This window comes from Spermophilus citellus, assembly GCF_964194105.1.
Source record: "Spermophilus citellus genome assembly, chromosome: 17".
NCBI lineage: Eukaryota > Metazoa > Chordata > Mammalia > Rodentia > Sciuridae > Spermophilus > Spermophilus citellus.
In genome coordinates, this window is record NC_138199.1 from 61897940 (window position 1) to 61918630 (window position 20691).

General features: G+C 38.6%; 1 protein-coding gene across 2 annotated transcripts in view; it reads left to right on the forward strand.

The window, feature by feature from the left end:
- Positions 1–20691, forward strand: part of LOC308636785 (cell division cycle protein 27 homolog) — a 46876-nt gene that overhangs the window by 12765 nt on the left and 13420 nt on the right. For both annotated transcript variants that reach the window (XM_081272515.1, XM_081272516.1), the window contains exons 3-5: positions 5395–5542; positions 7477–7602; positions 20121–20218. In XM_081272515.1, the coding sequence (XP_081128641.1) occupies positions 5395–5542; positions 7477–7602; positions 20121–20218 (372 nt within the window). The remainder of the gene's footprint in view (positions 1–5394; positions 5543–7476; positions 7603–20120; positions 20219–20691) is intronic.

Consider the following 20691-nt stretch of genomic DNA (forward strand, 5'->3'; position numbering starts at 1 on the left):
ATATTGGAGAGGAAGATCATAATCCACACCCAGAATTCTTTCATTAATGAAACAAAGAGTCATGAGTTCAGTAGCTGAGACTTCTAAGAAGATATGAACCTCAGGATTAGGGATTTCTCAAAAGGATAGGAGTAAAGCTTGGGAACAGTCTTGAGAAGGAAGGTGAAACCTCCTTATCTTACTCCGAGGTAACTGACATATGAGGAATTTAACTTTCCTTTGAGAGTGCAGTGAAGCTTCTGGAAGAGAACAGGAGCTAAGTGAGAAAAGTGGGGAAGATCTGTGCAGCAGGAGTTTGAGGTCCCAATGAAAAGATTGACAAGGGTAAGAAGGAAAGACTGGTTTAGAAAGAAGATAGAATAGATTACCCTCTTCTACTTCATTATGCAAGAGCAAGGTTTATCAGAATCTATTTTTATTTTCATCAATACCTAGGCAGCACCAGTTTTTCTGTGGTATATTTCTAATCTTTCTTTTTTCAATTTGTTGATCAGAACAGAGCTGGGGGTGTAGTTCAGTGAAACTCTACTGATATAGAATGTGAAAGGCCCTGGGTTTGATCCCCATCACCACAAAAAGAAAAAAAAAAACTATGCAGTTTTTTTCATTGCAATTAGGCTCCTAAAGGTTGTACTCATTTAGAATTCAGATAATTAAGGGGCTAGGGTTGTGGTTCCCTGGTAGAGTGCTTGACTAGTACATGCAAAGCACTGGGTTTGATTCTCAGCACCACATAAAAATAAATAAATAAAATCCTTGCCACTTCTCTGATTTACAGTCATAGTAGACATCACTAGTTCATCACAGTACTCATTCCACTGAATCAACCTCAGAATTCTTGTTAGCACAGTGTTCTTGGTTGGCACGTAGCTGATAGACTACATGTAACCTCTTTGCTTAGTGACCTCCTATGCTTCTAATGTTTTGGGAAAACATGTATTTTCTAATGTTTTGGGAAAAACATTCCACAAGGCATGAGGCCAAAGAACTTAATGGGTTGAATCTTTTGTTAGTTAAATTCTTGAAATATTTTCTGAATTTCAGTAGTTCCTTGTTACCCATTTTTCTTTCTCCTAAGGAGTTTCATAGCCTGGTGTAGACTATAGTGTAAGAAAGGAAGAACAGCAGAAATGGTGTAAGAATCTGAACTCATATTCATTAACCATTTGATCTTAGAAGAAGTTATTCTGAGTTTAATTTTCCTCATCTTTAAGAAGGAAAAATATCTAGTGAACAAGTAATTTCGAAGACTCACATATATAAAGAATTTACTATAATTCTGGTGTATAGGAAGTCCTTTACAAGTTCCTTCTCTTTCCTAGCATATTCTAATACAGTGAGTTTCCAGATCTTTTTTCATCCTTATTATATATGATGCACATTGGTATCCCCCATTGGTTTATTTCTTTAGTCATCAATGGACCTTTATCTTATTTATTTATTTATATGCGGTGCTGAGAATCGAACCAGTGCCTCACACATGCTAGGCAAGAGCTCTACCACTGAGCTGCAACCCCAGCCCCTGAGATCCACATACCCTCTTTCTCCCCACCTCCATACTGAGCTATATCCCCAGCCCTTTTTATTTTTACTTTGAGATAGGATCTTGCTGAGTTGTCCAGGCTGGTCTATATATACATATATTTGTTTATTTTTATTGGTGCTGAAGGTTGAACCCAGGGCCTCACATGTGCTAGGCAAGCACTCTGCCTCTGAGCCACATCCCCAGCCTTGGTCTGGTCTTGAATTTGCAATCCTTCTTCCTCAGTCTCCTGAATGACTGAGATTACAGGCATGCACCACTTTATTCTGCTACCCTGAAACTTTGAGCATTCATAGTAAAAAAGATTCAGATTTTGGAAAGTTTCAGATTTTCAGATTAGGGATGCTCACTCAGTGAAGTCCATGCAAATTCTTCAAAATCCAAGACTCAAATCTGAAATGTGTCTGATCCCAAGCATTTTGAACAAGATGTGTTCAACCTGTATACATAGGGCCTAGCAGTATTTATGGTTTCATGTAACCACAAGGGGTCTTGAAATGTATCCTCCTCAGGTCAGAGGAGGATATTACTGTAATTGATTTAAGAACTTAAATAGATAATCAAGATAAAACATGTATAACAAATCATAGATAGCTCCATAATGTTGTGCCCTTAAATACATACAACATCCAAGTGTATAATAGAGTAGTCAGCAGAGTGCTCTAACCTTTAAGAAGTTTTCTATGATATTTTATCTTATCAAGGCTACGTAGAAGACACCTCAACTAATTTTAGGTCTTGACAGAATAGGTGCTTATTTATATTGTGTTTTTGTTTTTTGGGGTTTTTTTAGTTATACATGGACACAATATCTTTGTTTTGTCTATTTATTTATTTTATGTGGTGCTGAGGATCGAACCCAGGGTCTCAGACATGCGAGGCGAGCGCTCTACCACTGAGCCACAACCCCAGCATTATTTATATTGTTAATCATCATGAAGCACTTATTTTTTTAGTTTGAAAGCACTGAAAAAGTAATTCTTCTTTCTGTTTGATGGAAATGTATCTGAAGGATTTAAGATAATGTCCCTGTTAACTATTTTGGACTTCTGTTCAAAATACCTTTCCATTTTTGAAGCCTAACCTATTTGTAAGAAGGGGAGCTTCATTGGCAGGAGAGTGAAAAAGGAGAGATTAAATTTGATCAGTACATCTGTATGGAAATATCACACTGAATCCCATTAATATGCAGTTAATACATATTAATAAAAAGAAGAGGTGCTTCAGTAGTGTTCTACAACTTCAACCATGCATTCTCAAAGTGTTTCTGTGTGACTGTTTTATAGAGTAGACTATTTCATCATATAGATGTACTGTAGTAACAAGCACATGATTGACTTCTCTGTATAACTTTAGGAGTGACTGCCCAGTCATTGCTCACTTTATTCATAATTATGAAATATATTATGGACATTATATTTCACAATCCCAGACCTTGTTTCCAGATCTTATTTTGGTGTCTGTACATTAACTGGCTTTACCATAATCAGCCTTAGAATTTTTCTGACCTTGGCATTTTAGGAAGCGACTATCAGTTTATTGTTCTAGATGATATTTATTTGTCAATCCTATTCAGTAAACATACATCTGCTTTCTTTAGGTGCTTACTGCTGGTTCACTAGTAATATTTTTGGGGACTGTTATCTTTTTCCATTAATTATAGGGAGCCCTTAGAAACCACCATGTTTCTTACAACAAGTCAGGTTTTTCTGAATTCATTTCATTATCTTAAATGTCATTATTTTACTTTTTTAAGTTTCGCCTAAACTACCAATCCATAATCCCAGTTGAATATGTAATTTTTAAATTATTACACTTTAGAAAATAATTGCAAACACCAAAATCATACACACACAAAATAGTTGATATCTTTATGTTGTTAGGGAATTTTACTGCAGTGAAAATGGACCCACATGTAATCAAGTATCTATAAACAAAACATTTGATAAAGCATTACTATGGTGGAAGTTAAACTATGGGAGCCATTGTTTATTGGTATGGTCAATAATTTTAAGATAGCAACAAGAAACTAAGTCTTTAGCTGGGCTCAATGGCACATGCCTCTAATCCTAGTGACTTGGGAAGCTGATACAGGAGGATCGCAAATTCAAGGCCAGCCTCAGCAACTTAGTGAAGACCTAAGCAGCTTAATGAAACCATGTCTCAAAAAAATAAAAATGAAAAGGGATGGGGTCATAACTCAGTGCTTTACACACCTCAGGTTCAAACTCCAATACCAAAAAAAGAAAGAAACCAAGTCTTTGCAAAATCTGAAAGGAATTACACTAACTCCTATAAATTAATACTTGTAGCTCAGTGAAATTAATAATTTGTTCCTGTTGCAGCAGAGCTCCTCAGTTGTTTTTTGATCCTGCATCAAGTGATATGCCATATGTGCAAATTTTATTTACTACATTTGGTGGGGGGGGGGTGTGCTGGGGATTGAACCCCGAGCCTTGTGCATGCAAGGCAAACACTCTACCAACTGAGCTATAACCCCAGCATATACTACATATTATTTTTATACTATTGTTTCATGGAAAATCATAAGATAGACCAAAGAGGTATTGTGGGGGATTCTTGCATATGTATATAACAAAATACTTAAAAGAATAAAATCTCTTACTTTTTAATCCCAAATCTTAGAATGAAATTAACTTTTAAGGAAAATGTGACAAGTTTGTCTCATGCTTTAAAACAGTGGTTCTCAAACTTCAACATGCCACAGAATCACCTGAGGAGTTTGTTAACATATATTACTGGTTCCCACTCCCCAAATTATTGATTTAGTTGGTCTGAGAGCACAAGAGTTCACATTTCCAAGTCATATTGAAGCTGGTACAGGGACTACTCTTCAACCACTGGTTTATAAGATCTTTCAACCCACTGGGATTATTACATAAAAACACAAGTTTGTATGTTTTCTTTCAAATCCTGTTTTTGTTGCTTCTATAGATTCACATCTGTGAAGGTTGGTTTAGGAGAGACAGAATAAGAGGAGGAAATGCCACATTTCATGAAGAACCATGGGGCACTTCCTGATACAAAGAAATAGGACTCCAATTGTTGAGTAACTCGGCTCCTTCCATTAGAGAGCAATAATAGTGTTACTCTAAAGTCCACCAACTTAGAATTTTTCCTTTAAGCTATCTTAAATATAATTTGGTGTTAAAAACAATGTATTTTATTTTACTTTTTCTTGTGAGGGGCACTTACAGGGAATTTAACCCAGGAGCATTTTACCACTGAGCTACATCCCCAGTCCTTTTTTTTTTTTTTTGAACAGGGTCTTGCTGAATGGCTAAAGCAGACCTCAAACTTGCAATCTTCTCGTCTCAGCTCTCCAAATCACTTTAATTACAAACATATGCCTACACCCTACATGAAAAATGTATTTGTAAAATCTTGTCTTTTAATGTAGAAATTATTCCAGATTACTAATAAATTTTATTTACCCTCAGTTTCCCTCTCTAGTGAAACTTGACTTGTTCTCGAAAAAGTTATTAGAGAAATATTATTTAAAGACAAAATACTTTACTGTAGTCTTCTCAAAAGGAGAGAGTGGTATATATGTGTTTACTTAAAGATTTTCAGTAATACTATGATTGTCTTCACTGTATTCTTTCCTCAGTTTCTTATAGAGAGAAGATAATCAAGAACTGGAGAATGAACTTTTCTATCAGCAATATATTTCTCCATAATTCAAAAGTAAATTAATAATGATTATTTTGGGTTAACGAAGATGCCTAATTTTTTTGTTCCTAAACTTGTTTATTGCCAGATAAATTGGATACCATTCAATGTTCTGAACAATGGCCAATATTCTTTTTCTTTTTTATGTCTGTTTTTAGTACACTCAGAAGAAGCCTTGTTTTTACTGGCAACCTGTTATTACCGCTCAGGAAAGGCATACAAAGCATATAGACTCTTGAAAGGACACAGTTGTACTACACCACAGTGTAAATACCTGCTTGCAAAATGTTGTGTTGATCTCAGCAAGTAAGTTTTAAAATCTTTTCTAATTTTGTTCTTTTTATACTATATAATTTTGGATAAAATTCTTCTGACAAACTGTGATTAATCCTCTTTTCTCCTTTTTTAGTAGTAGAAAGCTGTTCAGTAACATTTTAAATGTTTACATTGTTGCTTATCACATTGTTTTTGTTATAGAGAGATTTCATTGTTATGGTGATATCAGAATTTAACTTTTGGAGAAGTGTAAGTTATAATTATTTTTTATCAATTTCAAAAATTATCACAAATATTATTTCCTTTCCTTTGTTTTCAGTGTTAGGCCACTTTGAATAAGGATAATGTATCTTGATGGTTGTGTAGTTTTCTTTCAAAATCTTTTTTTTTTTTTTTTTGGTGGGGGAACTACTACTTGTATACCCTTTTGAAGCAAGGGCACTTACTTTTCCTTATTTACAGTTTAGTCAAGTCAGTTGTTCCTATTCCAAATCTGGTGGCAGCTCGAGAAATAGATAAACCATCAAGTTCTCTTTCCTGTGCTGTAGAAGGTGGGATAATAATAAAAGTGGCTAAACAGATATTTGTAAAAGCATGTATGTACATTTTATTCATTGGAGGATGTAAATAAGTCTCATAAAGTCACCATATATTTATAAATTATAACTATACTATATTATTTGTCCAGTGACTGATGACTTGTTAATTAGGGATAGCTAAAGTAGCTATAAAATTTCTGGAACATTTGTTATTAGATTATTTTAAATTCCAAAAATTTTAATGCTTAAGTCTTAAAAACTGACTTTCTTAATTTGCCAATTAGTCTCTTAAACCAATTTCTAAATTGACGTTCTTTTTTTTTTTTTTAAGTTGTAGTTGGACACAATGCCTTTATTTTATTTATTGTTATGTGGTGCTGAGGATCGAACCCAGCGCCTCGCACATGCTAGGCTCGCGGTCTACCACTGAGCCACAACCCCAGCCCCCTAAATTGATGTTCTTATCCTATTTATAAATGTTTATATTGTGTCTGTGTGTGTGTGTGTGTGTGTGTGTTTTAGTCTTACTAGGAGAAAATAAAAAAGTCCCATTAATAGTGAAAGGATGTATTCAGGATATGCTGTTAACCTACTTGAGAGTTTTCCACATGGTAATTTTAATTAGTTATTTTTAATCAAAAACTTTAAAACTCTGGCCTGGCAAAAAAATTTTTTTTTTAATCAAGAAAACATAATTGACAAAAAGAGATGAAGTGCTATTCAGATTTCATTCATAAAACTTAAAATGATTAAAGCTATGAGTATTAGTCTTATTTAATTTGCTTGTACATTCCTATTTCAAGGAATTATAAAACTAAGGATGACCATACTTGTTAGTAAAGAACCATTCATATTTCCCTCCAGTAAAATGATCATCTTCTATTTCTTCTGACATGTGTAATGATTATATTGCTTAGACTAGATGTCTACATAGAAACCAAATTTAGGTCTGGGGATAAAGCTCAGTTGGTAGAGTGCTTGCCTTGCATGCAGAAGGTTCTGGGTTCAGTCCCCAGCATCACAAAGAAAAAAGAAAGAAAGAAATTAAATTTAATAAGTTAAAAAATGTCAGAAGAAACTGAAATTGTAAAGACAATAATTTTCTTCTTCCCAAATAATTTGAAGTACATGTTTATTGCTATTCTAAAAGTACCATAAACTTTTTTTTTTTTTAAGAGAGAGAGAATTTTAATATTTATTTTTTAGTTCTAGGCAGACACAACATTTTTGTATGTGGTACTGAGGATCGAACCCAGGCCACATACAAGCCAGGCAAGCGCGCTACCGCTTGAGCCACATCCCCAGCCCCCATAAACTTTTACTTTATCTGTCTCCATATTTAAGACATATATTGGTAATGATGGTGTCTTCATGAAGTGCTTTTTATATTTGATGTTTTTAAATCTATAAATTTATATTTTGAAGGCTTGCGGAGGGAGAACAGATCTTATCTGGTGGAGTGTTTAATAAGCAGAGAAGCCATGATGATATTGTTACTGAGTTTGGTGATTCAGCTTGCTTTACTCTTTCATTGTTGGGACATGTATATTGGTAAGTAAGAATGATTCAAACTACCAGAAATGTTTCCTGTATGAGAATGCTTTGTAGTTTAAAGCACCTGTGTTGAGGGGATGGGGCTGTGGCTCAGTGGTAGTACACTTTCCTGACATATGTGAGGCACTGGGTTCGATTTTAGAACTGCATATAAATAAATAAAGGTCTATCAACAACTAAAAATATTTTTTAAAAAAAGCTGTTGATCTATGTTGTCAAATATAACTTGGCTGAATAGTACAAAATCTTCCGATTCCAGTTAAATAGTAAAATTGTGGATCGAATTTTTTAGCTTTAATGATAATTAACTACAGCAGTACTGCTTAACAATTGAATAAATACAATGTTATTTTTTTTCCTCTGATATTAAATATCACTGCTATTCCTTAAAGGCTTGAATGCAAATTTCAGTAATAAAGAATGACAGTTATCATCTGGCATATCATAACAATTTTTTAAAAATATTTTTAGTTGTTGATGGACATAATACCTTTATTTATTTATCTTTATGTTGTGTGAGGATCAAACCCAGTGCCTCACTGGTGCTAGGTGAATGCTCTGCCTCTGAGCCACAACCCCAGCCCCATATCATAACAGTTTTGAAGTATGTCAAAAGAAGTCTCTTACAATGGCAGTTGAAATAATAGTGATTATAGAAATAGTTCTTTAAATCTACTTATTTTATTTTTTTAAATATTTATTTTTTTTTAGTTGTAGTTGGACACAATGCCTTTATTTTATTTATTTATTTTTATGTGGTGCTGAGGATCAAACCCAGGGCCTTGCATGTGTTAGGCGAGTGCTGTACTGCTCAGCCCCAGCCCCAGCCCCTAAATCTATTTAAAGTTTCAAGAGAAGTCAGTATGAAATCAAAGTTACTACAATAATAATATTATTCAATAATATTATTGAACAATAATAATATTGTTCTTACTCATTTTCATTCTGAAATACTTCTGAAGTAGTGGGTTGAGTTACAATTAGAATAGTAGAAATTGCTCACAACTGCCCAAGGGAGCACTTTGTATATCTAAATGTCATCTGTTGTATGAGAAGTAACAGAGGACTGCTTATTTAAAGAACCAGAATAGCATCTGTTTTAAGATAAATCAAGACAAATGCATTTTTTTTTTAATATTTACTTTTTAGTTGTACTTGGACACCACACCTTTATTTATTTTTATTTGATGCTGAGGATCGAACCCAGGGTCTTGCACGTGCGAGGCAAGCGCTCTACCGCGAGGCACAACCCCAGCCCCAAGACAAATGAATATTGTATTAAGAAAAATAAACTTGCCCAGCCAAGTGTTGCACACCTATAATCCCAGGGGCTCAGGAGGCTGAGGCAGGAGAATCACAAGTTCAAAACCAGCCTTAGCAATTTAGCGAGGCCCTAACCAACTCAGTGAGACCCTGTTTCTAAATAAAATACAAAATAGAGCTGGGTGTGTGCCCCTGAGTTCAATCCCCAAGTACCCAAAAAAAGAGGAAAATAAAAAAACTTGAAAATGACTTTTTGTATAGAATTTAAGTTAGAGACAGGGTCTCACTGAGTTGCTTAGGGCCTTGCTAAGTTCCTGAGTCTGGCTTTGAACTCTCAATCTTCCTTTGAACTCTCAGCCTCCTGGGCCACTGGGATTACAGGAATATGCCACTGTGCCCTGCACTCAACTGGCATTACCTTCCTTCTTGTTGTTCATTCAAGATACTTGGAGATCTATCCCACATTATAGCTAGACACAGTACTTGACATTGAAAATATAAATGTAAGTAATAGCCCCCACCCTCAAAGGTTTATAATAGAATACAAGGAAAGAAACAGTTAACAAAGTTTGTAATTTTTTATTATTATAATAAAAGTACTGTGAATTCTCATTTTTCCACGTGTACAGATTACAGGATCACATTGGTTATACATCCATTTGTAAACATACAGCAATTCACACCCTATTTGAATCAAAGTATGATATGTCAAGATCATTGTATTGTCTTGAGCAACTAATAAAAAAAAAGATGATTTTGTTAAATAAAAAATGATTTCTTTTTGTAAAACAAAAAAATAAATAAAGTACTGTGTGGTGAGCCGTTTCTGCGGACTGTGGTCGCCATTACAAGATGGCGCTGGCTCCGCTGTGGTCTGTAACAAACAACTCCTTATTTGGGAGAGTTGGCGCATGGTTTTTTAACACCCTATGAGAAAGCTCCACGTGGCAGCTTCGCATTGGGGCTTGAGATGCTTTATTAAGGCTGGGAGAGGCATCCGAGAGGGAGAAGAAGAAATATCAAGGACCTGAATAAACGGCTGAAAGAAGATTCCTGTTGTTGCGTCTTCCTTGCGGGCAAGGGGGTCGCGACAAGTGGTGCCGAGACCCGGGAACCAGAACTTTCAGTCGTCAGGGGTGGTGCACCGGATAGTCCCAGGTAAGTGGGACCCGCGACCAAAGCGGGGATAGTCCCAGTAAGTGGGATCCGCGACCAAAGCGGGGTCAGCTCCTCTACAAAGAAAGAGAGAGCCTCATATTTTATTGCAGCTGCAATGTGTACTTTCACTTTTGTTTTCTGTGTTTCTTTTGTCGTCTGTGTCTTTTGTTTTCTGTGTTTCTTTTGTTGTTGTGTCATGGGTGCCGCATCTTCAAGTTCGCTTCTCCTGGCCCTAGATGGCCTGTTACGTTCCAAGGGCCTGGAAGTGAAGCATCGTACTTTACAGAGATTTTTACAGAAGATAGATATTGCTGCACCGTGGTTTGCATTTTCGGGCAGCCTTACCATACCTAGTTGGGATAAATTAGGCAAAGATCTTGACTTTGCTTCTGAGCAGGGCATATTAGAGGGCGGGGTGATACCCCTATGGAAAATAGTCCGTAGTTGCCTCACAGATGGCAGATGTCATGACGCGCTAACAAAAGGACAGGAAGTTCTAGAACAATTACATGAGGAGAAATCAGAGACGGCAGGAAGTGAGGTATCTCGGGAGGATGGAAGTGTGCGGAGCGTGAAACAGGGGAAGAGGCGATTGTATCCAGATCTCAGTGCGCTGCGCACACCCCCATGTGAAAGTGGGTCAGAGGAAGAGGAGAATGAGGAGGAGGAGCTTGGGAGGCTGTCTCGCCAGCTAGGGAGTTTAGCTGTAGGAGAAGGGAACAAAGATAGACCGGGGCTCAAGAAATGTGATCCTCCGGATCCACCGCCGTATGGTGGGGGTGTTTCGGGGAGAGCTTTCCATGCTCAAACATGGAAGGCTGTTCACGCTGAGATGGGTCTTGCTTATCCGGTTTTTCAGGACGATAATAGGGGAAGATTCCATGAGCCTTTAGATTTTAAAATTGTGAAGACCCTGGCGGAGTCTGTGCGCACCTATGGGGTGGATGCCGCCTTCACGCTAACTCAGGTGGAGAGTCTGTCTAGATACTGTATGACTCCCTCTGATTGGGCTAGCCTTGTTCGGGCTTGTGTTTCCCCAGGTAAATATTTGGACTGGAGAACATTTGTGTTAGAGGGCGCAATAGAACAGGCCGCCCAAAACCATGCGGCCGGACACCCTCATTGGGATAAGGACATGCTTTTGGGGCAAGGTAGATTTGTTAATCAACAGACAGGATTCCCTCTTGTGGTATATGATCAAATTAATAACATTTGCATTCGGGCATGGAAGTCACTTCCAAACAGAGGAGAGGTATCTGGTAATTTGACCAAGATTATACAAGGCCCTACAGAACCCTTTTCAGACTTTGTAGCAAGGATGGTGGATGCCGCTGGAAAGATTTTTGGGGATCCTGATAGAGCCATGCCCCTTGTTAAGCAATTGGTCTTTGAGCAATGCACCAAGGAATGTAAAGCAGCAATCGCTCCTTATAAGAACAAAGGCATAGAAGCATGGATGAAGGTGTGTAGAGAGATTGGAGGACCTTTAACTAATGCAGGTCTTGCAGCTGCTGTCCTTCGGATTGCAAAAGGGGGCGGTCCTGCCGCCGGAACGTGCTTCCATTGTGGTCAACCCGGTCATGTCAGACGTGAATGTCCCAAAAAAGACAATTTTACTGGACCTCCTCACGGTGGCCCTTCCAATGGCCTTCGTCTACCGGGGTTGTGTCCAAGATGCAAAAAGGGGAAGCATTGGGCAAAAGAGTGTAGATCAGTGAGGGACATCCATGGACAGCCTATTTCAGCTGGGCCAAAAAACGGCCGACGGGGCCCTCGACCCCAGGGCCCACAAATATATGGGGCAGTGGAGAATGTTACACCCGAACCCGAGACATGGCCATCTCTACGCCATCCCATGAAACGCGGAGAGCCACTACAGGTGCCGCGGGATTGGACCTCTGTTCCACCTCCAGACTCGTATTAACACCTAAGATGGGAGTCCAATTGGTGGAAACTGAGTTTAAAGGGCCTCTACCACCTGGCACTGTAGGTTTGCTAATTGGACGTGCATCCTCTATTTTACAAGGTCTTCATGTTTTCCCCGGAGTCATAAGTCCTGATACTGTAGGGATAGTAAAGGTTATGGTGGAAGCTCCAAGGGGCATTGTGTCCATCTCCCCAGGAGATCGGATTGCTCAATTACTAATTTTGCCTAGCTTACATAATCACTTCCCTGCTGACTCAAGGTCACGGACAGGGAATGAGATTGGTACCACCGGAGGGAATTGTGCTTATTTGTCACTAGATATGAGCAATCGCCCTACTTTGGAATTAAGCATAGAAGGTAAATCTATTGTGGGATTACTTGATACAGGAGCAGACCGTAGCATTGTAGCGCTTAAGGACTGGTCTAAGGGATGGCCAGTGCAGACTTCTGATCAATCTCTGAGAGGACTTGGATATGCCCAAGCTCCTCAGATTAGCTGTAGACATCTATTCTGGAAGGACGTAGAAGGACATAATGGTACCTTTCAGCCTTATGTGCTTGATTTACCTATCTCTCTATGGGGTCGTGATCTGATGAAAGACATGGGGTTCACTCTTAGTAATGATTATTCCCCGGTGTCTCAACAAATTATGCAAAGTATGGGGTATAGGCCAGGTTTGGGACTAGGAAAACATTTACAGGGACGTAAGCATCCTGTACAAGGTCATGAAAAGCTTGACAGATTTGGTCTGGGTTTTTCCTAGGGGCCACTGGGGCTCAAGTACCCATAGCATGGCTCACTGAGGAGCCTGTTTGGGTGCCTCGGTGGCCTCTTCCCTCGGTTGGATTGGCAGCAGCCCATGCTCTAGTTAAAGAACAACTTGACTTGGGTCACATCCAACCTTCTACTTCTCCATGGAATACTCCCATATTTGTCACTAAGAAAAAATCAGGGAAGTGGCGCCTACTGCATGATCTACGAGCAGTTAATGCTCAAATGCAACTTATGGGGCCCATTCAAAGAGGGCTGCCTCTGCTCTCCTCTGTTCCTCAAGGCTGGCACATTATTGTTATTAACATTAAAGACTGTTTCTTTTCTATTCCTTTGCATCCTAAAGACTCGCAGCGTTTTGCCTTCACCCTTCCATCGTGTAACCACGAGGAACCAGATCAAAGGTTTGAGTGGGTAGTGTTGCCGCAGGGAATGGCTAATAGTCCCACGTTATGTCAGATGTATGTGGGGAAGACACTCGCACCTCTCAGACAAAAGTATTCCTCCATCAAGATCATTCATTATATGGATGATGTATTATTGGCTACTAAATTAGAGCAGACAATTCATGAGGCCTATAAAGACCTAGTGAAGTTGTTAGCTCAATATGGACTGCATATTGCACCTGAAAAGGTTCAAACAGGGGATTCTATTAAGTATTTGGGAGCAACAATTGGGTATGGCAAATTACGACCACAAAAAATCACCATACGAACTCAGGATCTCCAAACTCTAAATGATTATCAAAAACTGCTGGGAGATATTAATTGGATACGAGGATATTTACATATTTCTAATGTTATGCTACAGCCTTTGTATGCTACTCTTAGGGGTGATCCAGATCTTACTTCCCCTCGTAGCCTCACTAAAGAGGCTAGAGCGGCCCTTATGACAGTAGAAGAAGCTATACAACATGCTACTTTATGCAGGCTCCAAAGTGATAAACCTTTCCAATTATGTGTGCTTGCCACTATGCGGCAGCCTACTGTTGAGCGTGCTCATCGCACCTTAAAGGAAACTTTACAAAAACATAAGGGGGGAATAGGAGCTGAACATACTCCTAAAGAACGCCTGTCCTTAGCTCTCTTTACCATTAATTTTTTGAATTTGGATATTCACGGTCGCTCTGCGGCCGATAGACATGTGTCCCCTCAGCCCTCTGTGAGTGGCTATGTTAAGTGGAAAGATGTTCTTACGGGCCAATGGAACGGCCCCGACCCCGTGCTGACATGGGCACGAGGATCTGTATGTGTTTTTCCCCAGGATCGCACGGAACCATTGTGGGTCCCTGAACGCCTGACAAGAAGAGTCTTGACGCCAGCTACTCAGCAACAAGAAATACCACAGCAATCCCGTGATGAGGATCTTCATTCTGCTGAGCGCTCTAGCTCTGGTGCTGGTGCCGATGACATGGATGACACCAATGCAGTGGTGGGCAGCGGCACGGGCTTGGCCAATGCCGATGCCGGTTCATGATTTAATGATTCCAGGAATGCCTCCCGTATCATTGGCGAATATTTGGCCGGAAATTGGTCCAGATAAAGCTATGATCATACAAGCTCTTACAGCTTTAGAAAATGGCATCTCACCTCAAGTCTGGCTTGCGCAGATTAAACAGTAAATCTTTGACATGGTCGTTGCACCCCAAGTTTTATGAACATTGCACTGGGATCGACATGTCTTTCTTTGTTATTCTCTTAGTGTTGGAAAGCCCTTGCACTCTGCCGGCTTTACTGCCATTGCACGCAGATGGGTTTCCACACTAGTGCTTTTCTATCGCCTTAAGACCCGTGCCTTTCTTTTAGGGTGTTGCCAACTTGTTTGTCGTCGTATTTCTATACAGCCACAGTTCAGCCTCAGCCATCCCCCTTCGTCCACCATCATCACGATACAGGATGCGAGGCAAGGCACTGCACTTGAGTGATCCTTGAAGTGGACCTCAAGGAGAGCATGTCCTATTGCATGCGGGTTAGACGCGTCCACGCCCCGTCCCACGAAAAAAGGCGTCGGCTGATATGGCCTCAGATCTGGGGAAGGGCCCTCCTTGGGGCTGAGCCATACTATGCAGCCACTTCTGCACAGTGGGATAGGACCTCTACTCTCGCCTGTATTGTTTTTGGAAAACAAAAGGGGGAACTGTGGTGAGCCGTTTCTGCGGACTGTGGTCGCCATTACAAGATGGCGCTGGCTCCGCTGTGGTCTGTAACAAACAACTCCTTATTTGGGAGAGTTGGCGCATGGTTTTTTAACACCCTATGAGAAAGCTCCACGTGGCAGCTTCGCATTGGGGCTTGAGATGCTTTATTAAGGCTGGGAGAGGCATCCGAGAGGGAGAAGAAGAAATATCAAGGACCTGAATAAACGGCTGAAAGAAGATTCCTGTTGTTGCGTCTTCCTTGCGGGCAAGGGGGTTGCGACAGTACTGTGATAAAATTTGAGCAATATTTTGTTTGTATAATAAAATAGTAATCAGTTCTGCTTGGTTAAGCAGAAGAGTAAGATGTCAACTAGGAAAAACTTGATAGAAAAAGAAAAAATATAACATTTCTATATAACTATAGAACTTTTAAAGGAAAATAGATGTTTGAAGACTATAAATTATTTGAGGGGAGTGATATATACCTGGGAATGCAGGATTTGTGAAAGAAGTCAAAATTTTAATATTCTTAAAAGCACCATATTCAGCCAGGCATAGTGATACATGCCTATAATTCCCACACCTTAGGAAACTGAGGCAAGAGGATCACAAGTTCAAGGCCAGCCTTGGCAATTTAGCCAAATCCTGTCTCAAAAATACAAGGTCTGGGGATATAGCTCAGTAGTAGAGCCTACTCTTAGGTTTAGTCCCCAGTACTGCCAAAAACAAAAACAAACAAAACAAAACAAAAAAAAAAAAAGATGTACCAAATCATTGGCCATTATTAAAGGCAAGTAAAACCATCATGAAATTCTACAATATACCTATTAGAATGGCTAAAAAAAAAAAACTTCTGACAATAACAAGTTCAGCTAAGGATGCAGAACAACAGGATTCCTCATACATTGTGACAGGGATACTTATATATCATAGCAGCTTATTTGTAAAAGTCCCAAATTGGAAAATATTCAGTGGGTAAATAGGTAAATAAATATTTCATATAGTGTACTACTACTGCTTAGCAATATAGAGGAATGAACTATTGTTGTATACAATAACTTGGATACCAAGGGCATTGTGGCAAGTGAAAAAAGTCAGTTCCAAAAGTTTACATACTGCGAAATTCTATTTATGTAGTGATTTAACAAAATAATAGTGATGGAGAACATGAGTGATTCTGAGAGAAAATGTAACTAAAAGAACAGCTGAAGGAGTTTCTTTGGGAAATTGGAGCAGTTCTGTATCTTGATTGTGGTGGTGGTTACACAGATCTGTAAATGTGATAAAACTATATACCTACAAATGAGCACACATAAAAGCAGCTGAATCCAAATGAGGACACTGTTATATTAATGTCAATTTCTTGGTTTTGATAATTGTACTGTGATTTTATTAGATATTATTAGGGGGAATTATATATAAGAGACACAGGCACTCTATCACTTTTGTGACATTCTTATAAATCTAAAATTATCCCAAAATAAATAAAAGAGAACATTTAAATTTTAAAATTTGGGGGCTGGGGTTGTGGCTCAGTGGCAGAGCGCTTGTCTCGCACATGTAAGTACTACTATTATTTTTAAATAAAATTATTAATAAAGTTTTGAGGGTGCAGTTGAACTCCAGTCCTGAGAAAAGTTTGGTGTGTGTGAAAGCAGTTCCTAATTGTGAAGATGGAAGCTTTTTCCCCCTTCTGAGGAATATGATTATGTTATTTTTATTCATCATAAAGATGGTAAAGAATCCAAAGTGGAACAATCCTGCCTCAAAACTGAATTTTCATTTTAGTTGTGATATGCCTGTCTTATGACTAAAATTGCATCCTATAATCTAGATACATGCATACTACATCAATTGCAAGGGAAAACACAGGAAAAAATAAACAGGCAAACTGTGAATGAATGGAAACATGGAGTGTTAAGAATCTGGGGCTGGGGAATGTGGCTCAAGCAGTAGAGTGCTCGCCTGACATGTGTGCGGCCTGGGTTCGATCCTCAGCACCACATACAAACAAAAGATGTTGTGTCTGCCGAAAACTAAAAAAAAAAAAAAAAGACTATTGACATGTAAGAAGCAATACAGATCATAACAGTAAAAATAAAGAAGGAACTTTAAGCCAGAGGTAAAATAAAAGTATGTGAATTAAGGCCAGGTTTCTGTTTGACCATGAAGGTCAGGAAAGAATGAGTCAGAATTGTCTGTAAGTAGATTTTTTGAGTGTGAACTTGTGATAATAGTGTTGCTCTTAGTGCACACACCATGCCCAGCTCAAACCTCTTATCTTTATCATATCATTTGCCCTATTTTCTACTCACTTGAAAAATTAGAAGTGAGGCAGGCTAATATCTAAGGAGAGAACAGATTTCAGGAGAAAAGATGAATTTGATTTTGAACACATGAAGCTTTAAGTAAGGAACTAAATAAACTTAGATGAAACTGTCCAGCTGGCAGAGGAAAGGTAAGTTTGATGTCAATAAGTAGATTTAGGAATTATTTATCAAAGAGATTCTCACCAGAGAAGGGTTTATGAAGAAAGGGACTAGAGGAAATGTTTTTATTTCAGAATTACAAGAAGAAAATTGTAGAAGAAATAGTCATAGAATAGTTTGTTAGAGGCTTAATATAGTCCTCAAACATTGAGATTTCACTGTATTTTCCCTTTCTAGCCTTATATTAAAAATTCCTGCCAGGTGCAGTGGCTCATGCCTATAATCTCAACAATTCAGGAGGCTGAGGCAGGAGGATCAGAAGTTCAAGGCCAGCCTCAGCAAATTAGTAGGCTCTAAGTAATTTAGCAAGATCCTGTCTCAAAATAAAAAAGGAGGGCTGGAGATGTAGCTTGGTAATAAAGCAACCCTGGGCTCAATCCCCATTACTCCCCCCACCAAAAAAAAATAATAAATCCCAAGTATTGATTTACTACTTCTAACTCTGTTACTTTTAGAAAATAGCCTTTTTATACATTTTCTTTATTTCCTATTTTTAGGTTACTTCTCTGTCCCTGTTAGATGATTAAATCAATCTGTGACAATTATTTTTCTTGTAAGAAATTTCACCTGAACAGTCTTAGGCATGGACTTTGACAAAATTTATTTACATTTTTCAAAAGTCTACATTCATTTTGATTCCTTCTTTGTGTGCATGTGTGTTTTTAATGTGCCCTAGCATGAAACAGCTCTGGCTGCCACTATAGAGATCTAGCTAGGATGAACAAAGGACTGTCTTCTGTTCTACTTCTGACTACTATGAGAGTAATCCCGCCATGACATGTCTCTTTGCCCATTGCCAGAGTGTTGCCCACATGTTTATTAGTTTAAGTGGGACAAATAGCTAGGCATGGTGGCGTACACCTGTAATCACAGTAACACCAGTTGAAGGTGAGGCAGGAAGATTGAATTCAAAGACAGCCTGAGCAAAAGCGAGACACTAAGCAACTCAGTGAGACCCTGTCTCTAAATAAAATACAAAATAGGATTGATGATATGGCTCAGTGGTTGAGTGCCCCTGAGTTCAGTCTCTGGCACACACATTCTCCCCCCCAAAAAAACAAACAAAGTTAGACAAATAGGGCAGGGCACAGTGGCATGTGCCTGAATCCCAGAGACTTAAGAGGCTCAGGCAATCACAAGTTCGAGGCCAACCACAGCAACTTAGTGAGACCCTGTCTCAAAATTTAAAAAAGGGCTGGGGATGTAGCTCAGTGGTAAAGTACCCCTGAGTTCAATTCCCTAAGACACCACCCCCCAGATTAATTATTATTTTTTTTTCCTGTGCTGGGGAACAAATCACACATGCTAGGCAAGCACTCTGCTGATAACATCTCTGCTGTTAACATCTAACATCTTCTCCCTTTCTTTCTCTTTCTGCCTGTCTCCCTCTCCACCCTTCTTCCTTCCCTCCCCCCTCCTTCCTTCCCTCCCTCCCTCCCTCCTTCCTTCCCTCCCCCCCCTCAAAAAAGATGTAACTAAATTGCCTAGGTTGTCCTCAAACTTTTTTTTTTTTTTAATTTGGCCTCAAACTTTCAATCCTGCTTTTGCTGCCCACATAGGTGGGAATTCTGGCATTTGCAACTATATCCACTTGAAACTTCTTAGGCTTATCATATTATTTGCCCTGTTTTGTTTTTATTTTGTTTTTTCTTTTGGTACTGGGGATTGAACTCAGGCACGAGAGTGAGCCACATCCCCAGCCATATTTTGTCAGGGTCTCACTGAGTTGCTTAGCACCTCACCGCTCCTGAGGCTAGCTTTGAGCACCTCACTGCTCCTGAGGCTAGCTTTGAACACCTGTCTTGGCTTCCCAACCCACTGGAATTATAGGTGTGCACCACCGCATCCATTTTGCCCTTTTTTCTACTTTTTTTTTTCCCCCTGTGGTGCTGGGGATTGAACCTACTGCCTTGTGCATGTGAGGCAATCACTTTACCAACTATACCCCCAGCCCCCTGTTTTCTCCTTTTTTAAAGTAGAAATTTAGAAGGCAGGCAAACTAATGCCTGTTTTCCCAAGGAAGTCTTCTCTATAGTTCCCTAAGATTATACTGATAATTGGCATATTAAAACAGATTATGTATTTTATCTGATAGTTTCACTTGAAGAGGAGGTTCCTTTGATGTTGGTTGCATTGCTATCTGGTCCTTTGTAAAACCTTACAATTTTAGAAGACTTGCTATATATATATTTTTTCATGTGGTATTAAAACATTTAAACCTCAGACTAGGTAAATAGTATTTTTACTTCAAAGTGTCAGTGAATCTCAATACCCACCAACCCCTTCTGCCCTCTTAATAGAAATCTTGGGAGTCAGCAATGCCATTCTCATAATCCCAGATTGTTACAAGTTATTTATTACCAGGGATATTGTGAAGATTCCAAATGTAAACCTTTAGGAAAGAATTATGAATTTTCCTTTTCATTAAGGGCTACTGCTTTTTGTTAAAAATCAAATAATTTTAAATATGTTTAAAATATGTAACTCACATTTAGAATTACCATTGGGATGTTATATGGTAGTATTCAAGAAGGCAGTAAGAGTTTATTTTAATATTTCAGTTCATGTTGTATTTGTTTCACCTGACTTTTAACTTGAACTTTTCCAAATAATAGAGTTAAAATGGGAAGAAGGAGAAGTTGATAATTGAGGGAAACATCAAGAGGAGTGCTGTCAGAATTTATATAAGATTTATATGATTTTCTAAACCAAAAATTATCTTCATAAATGTTGGGGCTTTATAGCTTTTTTATTCTTTTGTTTCCACAGCAAGACAGATCGGCTTGCCAAAGGATCAGAATGTTACCAAAAGAGCCTTAGTTTAAATCCTTTCCTCTGGTCTCCCTTTGAATCATTATGTGAAATAGGTAGGTTGGTGGAGGCCATGGGGATGGAAGGGGGTTTGCATGTTTTCTTTTTTTTTTTTTTTTCCTCCCTTAATTTTTGGAGATTCATACAAATCATCTATCTACAATAAAAATATTTTGTGAACTAAGGACTGTTAAAATTGAGAATTAGAATCATATGATTCAGAAATAATGTTACCTTCCATTATGCTACCTCAAAAATTAAATCCACTAGTCTTTTCTATTTAGCCAGTTCACCTTTAATATATTCAGTCCTTTAGAATAAGTTGTATTGTGTGTATATCACTAGCCAAATTGCTTTCTGGATAAGAAATTAATACAGTCCTGGAACAAAAAGTATTAATTGAATGACACCTGGACAATATAGAGTGTCTCAGTATATATGCTCTAAGCTATGTAAAGGATCATTTTAAAACAGGTGTCTGTATCCCCAGAAATACTTCAGTCTTTACTGTAATATCACCTGCATTTCA